This window comes from Temnothorax nylanderi, unplaced genomic scaffold (assembly GCF_030848795.1).
Source record: "Temnothorax nylanderi isolate EJ_2023f unplaced genomic scaffold, tnyl_v1.0 TNYL_tig1159_pilon, whole genome shotgun sequence".
Classification (NCBI taxonomy): Eukaryota; Metazoa; Arthropoda; class Insecta; order Hymenoptera; family Formicidae; genus Temnothorax; species Temnothorax nylanderi.
Window position 1 is genome coordinate 12,799 of NW_027250221.1, and position 10,932 is coordinate 23,730.

At 32.2% G+C, this 10,932-nt stretch overlaps 1 protein-coding gene across 1 annotated transcript; it reads left to right on the forward strand.

Annotated features, from left to right (window-relative positions):
- Positions 1–7,144: 7,144 nt before the first annotated feature.
- On the forward strand, positions 7,145–10,494 carry LOC139786828 (uncharacterized; the record flags this gene model as incomplete). Its single annotated transcript, XM_071725931.1, has 9 exons — positions 7,145–7,258; positions 7,360–7,511; positions 7,601–7,691; positions 7,772–7,963; positions 8,115–8,282; positions 8,567–8,711; positions 9,046–9,155; positions 9,254–9,331; positions 9,403–10,494. Coding segments are annotated over 9 exons (1,398 nt in total), but the record flags the coding sequence as incomplete, so codon positions are not given.
- Between the last annotated feature and the right edge of the window lie 438 nt (positions 10,495–10,932).

Sequence of the window (10,932 nt, forward strand, 5' to 3'; positions counted from 1 at the left end):
ACACACACACACACACACACACACACACACATATGTATATATATAAACATTTATCAATTTTCCATTTATTTTACCGGACTTATCAAAGTAACACGGGATAATTTCAAGTGATAATTTCAATAGATTTATAAAATATTTTAAATTGCGCGAGGTAAATTGTGGGAGAGAGCAGTAAAAATATCCATTACAAGATAAGGCGAATGATAAACGAGCAGAAGCGTCGCTTTTCTTTGCGAGAAAACTGCTTTCTTGGAGAGATACTTCTACTCTCTAAAGTAGAATCAGTGAAAATATCACTAATTGAAGGTCGAGTGTCAATAGCGCGATTTTTGACGCTCAAGCCGCGCGATTGCAGCCGCGCGTCTTTGATTAATGTCTGCTTTGCATGTAATACAATGGAACTATTGCCAATCCCGCGTTTTTAGTCGTACGACTCTAGCGACTGTGGCGACGCGATTCAGAATCGCGCGACTCAACTGCTCCTGGAGCAGTCTAGCCGCGCGGCTCAGTTCACTCAATTGTATTTGGAGCAGTTTAGTCGCTAATATTTTGGCAAATTCTACTATTTAAAATAAAATAAGTGATTTCCTTGGCTGTAAAATAATTATTTTTATGTGTGTAATGTTTGCATTCCTTTAACATTTTGAAACTTCAGTCTTCTGTGAAACATGGAGGAAGAAAGTTTAATAATTCTTCATGCAATTGAAGAAGAAGAAGAAGAAGAAGAAGAAATTGCATTGTTTTGTGAAAGCTATAGGAGTGCTCCAAATAATTTGTTTACTACCAGAGAGACAGAAGGATTCCAAAAAATTTTAATCGAAAGACATTTACTTAAAGATGAATTAATTTTTCGAAAATTTTTTAGAGTAAACATAAATCAATTTAATTATTTGTTGTCTCTAATCGAAAATGATATTAAAGGACAACCATGCGGAAATGTTAAGCACCCTATAAGTCCAGCAGAAAAATTAGGTTTAACATTAAGTTACCTTAATGTTCTAAATTCTAAAACCTAAAATTCATCTTTAAGTATAAATGTCTTTCGATTAAAATTTTTTGGGATCCTTCTGTCTCTCTGGTAGTAAACAAATTATTTGGAGCACTCCTATAGCTTTCACAAAACAATGCAATTTCTTCTTCTTCTTCTTCTTTTTCTTCAATTGCATGAAGAATTATTAAACTTTCTTCCTGTTTGAAAATGTTAAAGGAATGCAAACATTACACACATAAAAATAATCATTTTACAGCCAAGGAAAGCACTTACTTATTTTATTTTATTTATTTTAAGTAAATTTTCTTACAACAAAGAATATTTTCTTACTAATAGCTTTCAAATATCTTGACACAAATCTATGAAAACTAGAATATTGTTTTGAATGTAATGCTTATAATGACTTTATTGTAGATTTGCAGATTAAGTATTTGATATAAGGTTATGTATCCGGAAATCTACCATAAAAAGTCGTTGTAAGTATTACATTTACTCAAAACAAGATTCTGGCTTTTCAAAGACTTGTGTCAAGATATTTGAAAACTATTAGTAAGAAAATATTCTTTGTTATAAGAAAACTTACTTAAAAGAAATAAAATATTCCTTTCCGTGGCTGTAAAATAATTATTTTTCTCTGTGAAGTCGCGCGACTCTCATCGCGCTTTTGATAACAGTATGCGCGACTGCCGTCGCGCGATTAGTGCCGCGCGGCTGCAATCGCGCGGCTTGCGCGTCAAAAATCGCGCCATTGACACTCTACCTTGAAACAGTAAAATAGGATTTCACTGAGAATCAGTGAGTATTTCACTGAACTTCAGTAGAAACGTTTACTTTTTGTTTCTTTATCTTATATCTCACTGATTATGGTCAGTGAAAGTAAGATGTCACTGTAAAATCAGTTATCTGTTGGTAATGCTGATTGATGGTGCGAGGAAGCGGAACAGGGTTGTGTGTGTGAAACAGAAGACGAGTGCGCAGTATACGACGTGACGAAGGACGAAGCGGTGTTAAGGTGTCCTTGCGAAAAAGGAGAGGTTAAAAGTAAGTACGGAAGCTTCTTGAGCCGTAGGGGGAAGTGGGGCACATTGATACATGGGGGCACATTGATACAGTCATCATATCTCTGCATGAGAAACATCTTTTTCGGGATTTAATATTGAGTATTTTAGAGGAGGATTTGCTTTAATTTTTATGGCAGTGAGAAACATCTTAAGATGTTTCTCATGCAGAGATATGATGACTGTATCAATGTGCCCCCATGTATCAATGTGCCCCACTTCCCCCTAGTTCATTTACCGCGGGTACTGACAAGTACGGTGGCCCAACGGGGCGAGGTTATAGTTTGCCAACGGAGCGGAGACAGTAGCCCAACGGGGCAAAGACAGAGGCCCAACGGGGCGAGGTTCTTGTTTGCCAACATGTAGTGAACATGTGACCCATCATGCGGCAGCGCGTGATCGGCACCTGACTGAAGGTACCGCATTACGCGCTGGCGCGTGATTGATAGCAAACGTGTTAACGTCAACGTTAAAAATAAAAACAATTTATTTTAATTCCGCTAGTTCCAACGATAATCAAACTGCATTACTATTTACTTTTTTCTTTCAGATCACACTGAGTGTATAGATTTTATTATGGGAATTGTAAGACAATTTAGAAATTTTAGATTGAGATGCGTTCGAGCACGAATTTATATAAGTACTATAATTTTTATTATTTTTACTCGCAAACATTTCTAATTATAAATAAAATGTGTATTATTATAGGTACAAAGTTTGAATCATCTTTTTCCGAAAAAATTTTTATACAAAAATTATCTTCTTTTCCTGCCCTCAAAACGATAATGCCCTCTTAACAATATAGCAATAATTTTCTCTATAACTTTTGTACAATTTTTATCAAACAGGTATATAAATATTATATAAACATTATATATATGTTTATATAAATATTATATAAACATTATATATCTGTATTTACTGTAATTTTATGACATGTTTTCATACTCAAATTGTAATCTGTCAATCTGTCTTTATTCGTAAAAAAATTATATTTCTTTATTTTATTAGATTTGAAAATTAAAATAATGCAAGTGAAAGATTTGTCAGTCCAAGAATTAGGACAGAAAATTGAGGAACTTACGGATGCGGAGACACGGAAAATTTTTAATGGTAAGTGCTTATCAGCTTATTTTAATCTTTATAATATAATTTTTATTAAATTATGGTTTAAATAATGCTCATAATAATTTCAGGTCTATAAATATAATTCAAATATAGATAAACAATGCAGTTAAATTGCTTTATGTGTCATAATACTGTTAAAGGAGGGTTAGATAGTTTAACTCAACATTTTCAGACAAAACATGGTCTAACAATTAAAAGAGGATTACAAAAAGGTGGATTTGAATGCGGTCAAGATAAATGTCGTAGGAGATTTTTTAATTTCTACTCTTTAAGAAAGCATATACGAAAAATTCATTTTTTTCAAGAAAATAATGATTATGATTTTTCTATGAGAAGTACAGATTCTGTTTCTTTACATGATGATGATATGATCATTGATCAAAATGATATGCTCATTGATCAAAGTGATATAAATAATACTGATAAACGTACCGAAGAAGAAAATGAAGAGGTCCTACAATTTTCTGATAATTTCAACTTGAGAGACTCTATAATAAAAATGATAATTAGGCTTCATTCAAAAGGATCTGTAACCGGAAGCATTATAAGTGAAGTTATTGATGAATATGCAGAAATTACAAATAGTTTATGTAGAGTATTACAAAGTAAAGTTAGACAATTTATGGAATCTAGACAAATACTTGATGATTGTGATGATGTTAGGGATTTGTTAGAATCTTTCAAAATAAGTAAATCTTTTGAAGGCTTGAAAACTGTTGAACAGCAAATGAAAGCTTTAAAATGTACTACAGAATACATTCAACCTCAAGAAATACCTTTGGGTACACGTATTAATAATACAATTGATAGAACAACAGGCATTTTTGTACCAAAAAAAATTGTTGAAAGTTGTCAATATGTTCCCATAATTGATTCTTTGTCAATGGTACTTAGAAACAAAGAAATACGCGATGCAATAAAAGCCGAAAAAAAATCAAGTTATAATGGTATTCTTGCTTCCTTTATTGATGGACAGCATTTCAAAAATCACCCTTTTTTTCAAAAATATAAGCACGCTGTTTGAGATCATGATAATCGCGTGTCAGCGCAAGCACGCGGTCGTTAAAATGTGGAGTGAAGTCGCATTGAAGAAATCATTAAAGCAATCGCATAAAGATATCGTATCAAGTATAGCATGGATCTTTCCCTTATTCGCCTTCCAGAACAGTCGCGAACATTACAATAACGCTGCCACGGTCAACCAGTCGCGCAAACAAAGTCAAGTAACCGCTCTGGCACAAAGGAAAGATCCATGCTGTAAACATAGCAATCGAAAACATGTAACGAGCACGTCGGATCTTCAACCGAAACCGTGACGTAAGCGCGATGACGTGGGCCACCGATGGCCAATCACCTTCCCGAAATTATTTGTAACGAGCCTGGAGGGAGTTCCGCCTCGGAGGTGATAAAGGGATCGCCGCTGCGCCGCGGAATCGATTTCGCTCGCCGATATCGCCTAGTATCCGTATACTACCGCACACCGCGTTACACCGCTTTTCCGCACTTGCTTTCGCTTTCGCGCTTGCAACATCTCGCCGCTTTTGCCGTGCTAATCTCTGTGCGCGCTACCGCTCACGGCTTGTCGCCTGAAAAGGACTCGCTGTAAAACACTGTACATATTGACACTGTAAATATATTTCGCTTTTTTGAATTTCTGTGCTTGCTGTTTTTTGTGGTCGTCTCGTTGCCTCGCGCTACATCGCGCTACCGCGTGCTCTCGAACACACGCAATTAGACTTCAATTATATTATGATGAACTAGAAATCACTAATCCGCTTGGCTCTAAAACATGCATTCACAAATTAGGAATATTCTATTATACTATACAAAATCTTCCGTTTCACATGAATTCTGAGCTTAGTAGCATTCATGTTTTGCTCATTTCTTGTCATGTTGACATAAACAAGTATTCAATAAATAAGGTATTGAGTCCTTTTCTCAAAGATCTTGCAAAGTTGGAAAGTGATGAAGGAGTTTCTATAGTTTTAGGAAAAGAAAAATATACTTTGCGTGCATCATTAGCCGCATTTTGTGGAGATGGATGGATGGCTGTCCATGACGTATTCAATTTTCTGAGTCCATCCTGTAACTTATTTTGTCGAATGTGTCTTTATACTAGAGAAGATTTACATAACGGAAGTATAGAAATGAAGCAACAAAGGACTGTAGAAGTTTACAACGAGCACTTAAATTTATTACAGAATACTAATTATAGCAATAATACCAAAACTTTAACGGGAATGCATGGAGAATGTTGTTTGCATTCATCTCGGTTTTTCCATATATGTAGAAATTATATTTTTGATCCAATGCACGATATACTTTGTGGTATTGGACCAATGATATTAAAGTTAGTTTTAGCTCATTATGTTACAGAAGTAAAATTCTTTAACATAGAAGATTTCAATGATAGGTTAGTATCATTCCAATATGGTTTCGTAGAAAGGAAAAATAAGCCTTCAGCAAATTTTAATGAAAGATTACTGAATCAAAAAAGGAAATACTTTGAATCAAAAAGCTATGCAAATATGGTGTCTTCTTCGTGCTTTTCCCTTTTTAATTTCTGATTGGGTTCCAAAAGCAGACGAGCATTTGCAACTAATTCTTCTTTTGCTAAGATGTATGGAAATAACATTTGCACCAAAAGTTGCAGTTTCCCTCATATCTTATTTGAGAGCTCTTATCACAGATTTTCTGCAGAAATTCAAGAAATTGTTCCCTACTGTAAATATGATCAATAAATTTCATCATTTAATGCATTATCCAGAATGCATTTTGTGGTCAGGACCTCTTCAGTTATATAATTGCATGCGTTATGAAGCCAAGCATAATGAAATCAAAGTAAGAGCTCAAGTTGTTAACAATTTTAAAAATCCACCTAAAACATTAATAAGAATTACTCAATGCTCTCAAAGTGCTCGATGGGGAAGAGGAGATGCTACAACTTTTCAAGCTGAAACATATAATGGAGAAACAGTTAATGTGCAAGATTGCAAAAGTCGTACATATTTACATAGCGTAGGATATGTTGATGACGACTCTGTATTTAGCACTAATGCTGTAAAAGTAAATGGTGTTGAGTTTCGACTTGGTTTATTAGTATGTCTTGAAGTTGATAAGAAAAGAGAAGATAATCTACCACTTTTTGGACGTATAGATAAAATATTAATGTTAGAAAATAATGAAGTATTTTTCTTGACCTCTTCATGTAAAACTCATTTATTTGATACTGATTTTAATGCCTATCATATTGATTTTGAAATGGATAAAGCTTCGCAAGTTTTCATAAATTGTCTTAATCTTGGACATTATAAACCATTTTCTATCTGGTCTGAACCAACATCTAATCGCTCCTACATTAGTCTATGCCATATATTATTGTGACTAATGTATTTTTTCATCGCATTTCGTCAACTACAGAAATGTTGGACATTTTGTATTACTTTTAAATACATTTTTCAGATATAAATTTTATTAGATTATATACTGATGTATATGTATAGAATATTTATAAACTTTCTAAATTTTCTATATAAGAAATAATAATAGCTTTTTTTATAAGTCTACTTTCTCTCTCTCTATTCTACATTGCTCTTGTTTTTATTAGTAATTTATATTTCTTGCTAAATTTTTAGATGAAAAAATCGAAGGCGCTTCTTTCCTTTTGCTCAATGAAAATGATTTAAGAAATATGGGATTAAAGATGGGTCCAGTAAAGAAAATTTTAAAATTTCTTCAAGATTGTTCTTCTCAGGTAACGTTTTTTCTTTGTCTTTTTGTAATTATGTTTTTATGTTTTATGTTTTTTATGTATTTTGTATATATGTATGGTTTTTATTATTTTATTTATTTCTTGTAATTTTATAAGCAGACATCAGGGCAATCATTTCAAGTGGCGGATGGAACATATGATGTAGGAGAAAATGGAGAAGTAATAATCTCTTTAGGTTCTCCTTTGTTATAAGGAAATTCCGTGGAAATAGAACTTGAAAGTCCATCTATCAGTAGTAATGCTATTACATCCATATCAGCTAATTCTAGCAATAACCAGGAATTTGAAATATCCAAGAAATGTTTTTCGGTAAAAATTATGTTTTTTGCTTATGTTTTTTGTAACAAGAAAATTAGGGAATACAGAATATACTAATAAAATAAAAATGTAAATTATATGTTCTAATTCAGCGTTTCAAAACGGTTCATGAGACTCTTTTGAGGCATCTTCAAGGTGCTAATATTTTAAAAGCCTGCACAGATGGCATATTCACAGAAGATGATAGACGAAGCCTCGTGAGGGTTGTAACATCCGAACTGGTAAAAGTACATGGAAATAATTAGTAAGTTGGTTATGTGTTTCTGAGGAATTTATTTGTATTTAAACTTGCATCTTTATGTTATTGTTCTATAATAATTTTTTTTTATTTAGTTATCCACCTGAAGAAGCTAAAATAGCTCTCGCTGAAAGCATTGTAAAAGAATTTCCAAAATTACGTGACCATGAAGCAACGAAAGGACATGTAAGAAATTACCAAATAATATATTTTCTAATATTTAATTAAAATGAATTTATTAATCATAGTTTTTGTACAATTTTAAGGAACTTTATTATGATCCAGTTACAAAGAGAGGCTTCATTGAATATCGTCTTTGGACGATAAGAAAACAACTTTCACCTAGCAAGAAAAAATATAGTCAGGCAGCAATGAAAAAACAAAACATGAATATAAGTAAAGCCTCCGAAGAAAATTTAAATGAAGAATTACTCCTTGAAGACTTGTATAAAGAAAAGGTATGTAATAACAATTAAAAAACTAAAAGTCTTTTTTACCAAACTATGTGTAATTTTTTATGTATTATAATAATTTTTAATCTGTTATTGAGAAATATAATAAAGCTACATAGCACGAAAGACAATAATTCTGTTATAACATTTTCATTAGATTTCATGGATGAAATTTAAAATGCCGTCAGATGCCAATAAGTCCTCTATATCACAATGCATGAGTATTACAATGAATAACCGAAGAAAATGGATGATGGAAAATGCTGTCTCAATAGATGAAATATTTGATGAGTTTCCTCGATTAGGCGATTACTCCGGGGAAATGGTAAATAATATAATGCCTTATTTTTACAGCTTACTTGTATATTGGAAGATATTTTAATTTTTTACGATTGTTTTCTTTGTATTTTATATTTATTATGCATAACGAATGGCACCCAATTGTTCATGTTGTCAATGGATCAAGTTAACATAAAATTTTCTGATTAGTTGATCTAGTTAAAAAACTTTAAGCATCAATCGCTCTGAGTGGTTTTGATCAATTACAATGTGGCCAAATGGGACGTTTCTATTACTAACTAAATGTATTTGATCTTTATATTTTTACAGATTGATGAAGAATTTAAAAGATTATATAAAGGAGCTTCTGATAATTTCTTGGCACGATTTGCCTCGTTTTATGTACCAAGAATCCTTGTGTATTGCAATACAGCAAGACCAGATTTATTTAAAAAATCAAGTTTTATTGAGGATGGTAAATTTATTTTACTGTAATTCAGGACTCGGCGTGCTGTCATATTTCGGCCCATTTTTAGCTTGGTTCCGCATAGCGCTATTCCACTTATCTCATCAATCCGCACGCATTCCGAGTGTCGATCGACATTTGAATTGCGCGCGGGAAAGTGAGATAAGGAGAATAACGATAGGTGGAACCAAGCTGGAAATCGAAATGTGCAACGCGTGCCGAGCCCTATTATAATTGACAAAGAAAATTCTATTTCCATTTTTAATTTTAATTTTTTAATTTTTCTTATTTTTTATGGACATATTAAATATTGAAATATTATTGTAATTTTTTATATATTCAGATACGCTTCGTGCCACAACTCTACTGGCACATTTGCTTCCAGTATCAAATGCTGTGAGAAAAGGAAAACGAAAAAAAAAAGGAACAGCAAAGGAAAACTTATCAAAAGGAGTAAGTCTTTTATTTCTTATTCTTATAATTTCTTAGTATAAATTGATATAAATATGATTGTTAAAACGCGATTCAAATATTTGGATATTTAATTTCAGAAGAACATTGATAAGGGACAACATGATGAAATTTATCCTCCCATTTTTCCAAATTCTTCGTTAATACAGATATGGCCTGTAAGTTTGGTTAGTGCATTTAAAAGTTATATATTAATACTTGCTAACACACAGAAAAATCCTTTTTTTAGGAAGAAACAAACATAGAGGCACAAGCTCGTAAGCTAAGGAATGAATCTAATAGTCCAATTCAGCCCTATATTATTCTAATCAAAGGACAATCTGCAGCACAGTATTTCATTCAAGCTGGTAACCAAACTTTAACTTTGGACAATAAAACTTTGAACTCGCCTATCATGGCACTTGATTTATTGGTCAAAACATATTATGTTTTTGACGTTAAGTATCCAGAAACATTAGTATATTTTTTTGATTTCTTAGAAAACTATTGTTTTAAAATATCGGGTAAAGTACAACATACTTTGGTGTCTTCTACTCATATTAATATTTCTAATATTACACTGGATAATATTGCATAATATCTATATCTAATTCATATCATTCAATGCGCGTTTTATATTTCCGGCTACTATCTTGAATAAAGTAATATTATTTCTAATTATTACGTAAGGGCGCTGTCCTCCTGTATTGTTCTCTCTCGTAAGCACCGCTGCTTCTAATCGTATCCTGCGAACGCCTCCTCCAAGCACTAGAAAATGTAACCTAGCGCAAAAAGCTACAGAATATTATCTTGAAATCATTTTCTAGAGATTTTTTTATTGCGATATTTACTTGATAATCTTCGGCTTTATCTTTCGCTTTTTTCGTTCTGTCGATGAAAGGTGGTAAAGACTCACCCTTGTCTACCGCTTCCTGGATCGTTTTTCTTTGCATGACATTGTTAGCTTGGATTCCTTCATTAACACTAATATTTAATATTTATTAGATTAGTTAAAGAGACGCGTTAAAAATTGTGTAAAAAACAGGATTCTTTGCGCAAAGCTCAATATATTTAACACGCGTCGAATATTGGTTATTATTGTTTACGTACGCTTAATAAGATTTTTCGTTTCCTCGCTGTATTTCGCTCTTGAGGGATTGTGAAACGCGCCCATCCCCAAACCCACCTTCTGATCATTCTTATGTTTAATTTTTAATTGATTTCATTCTGTAAACAGTTTGTTTTTAATTCTCACAATTTATTTTAAACTATTAATATGTCATTAATTTCATTACTTTTAGAATTATTTTATAATATGTATAACTTACATTAATAAATTATATTAAATCAATAAATATACGAATTTTATTGTTTTAATATCAACCTATGTATTAATATCAACCTACCACTTTTTCCTTTTCCTTGTACAACATAACATCTAGAAAACTCCAACTAACAGTAATATAACCTCAATATTATAATTTCCTATTCAACAATATAATTGTAAACTACAAAACATATTGTACGTAACAGTTACATTGTTGAATAGAAAATTATAACATGTATTAAGGTTATTACTCTTTGTTACTGCTGGGACATTTACTGATTTAATCAGCTTGCATTACTGATTTTGCTGTTCAAAGTCACTCTGTTTCCAGTAGTCCAATATTACTGAGTAAAACAGTCAATATTACTGATTTAATCAGCTAACATTACTGATTTTGCTGCTCCAAGTCACTGTTTCTAATAGTCCAATATTACTGATTGAAACAGTCAATAT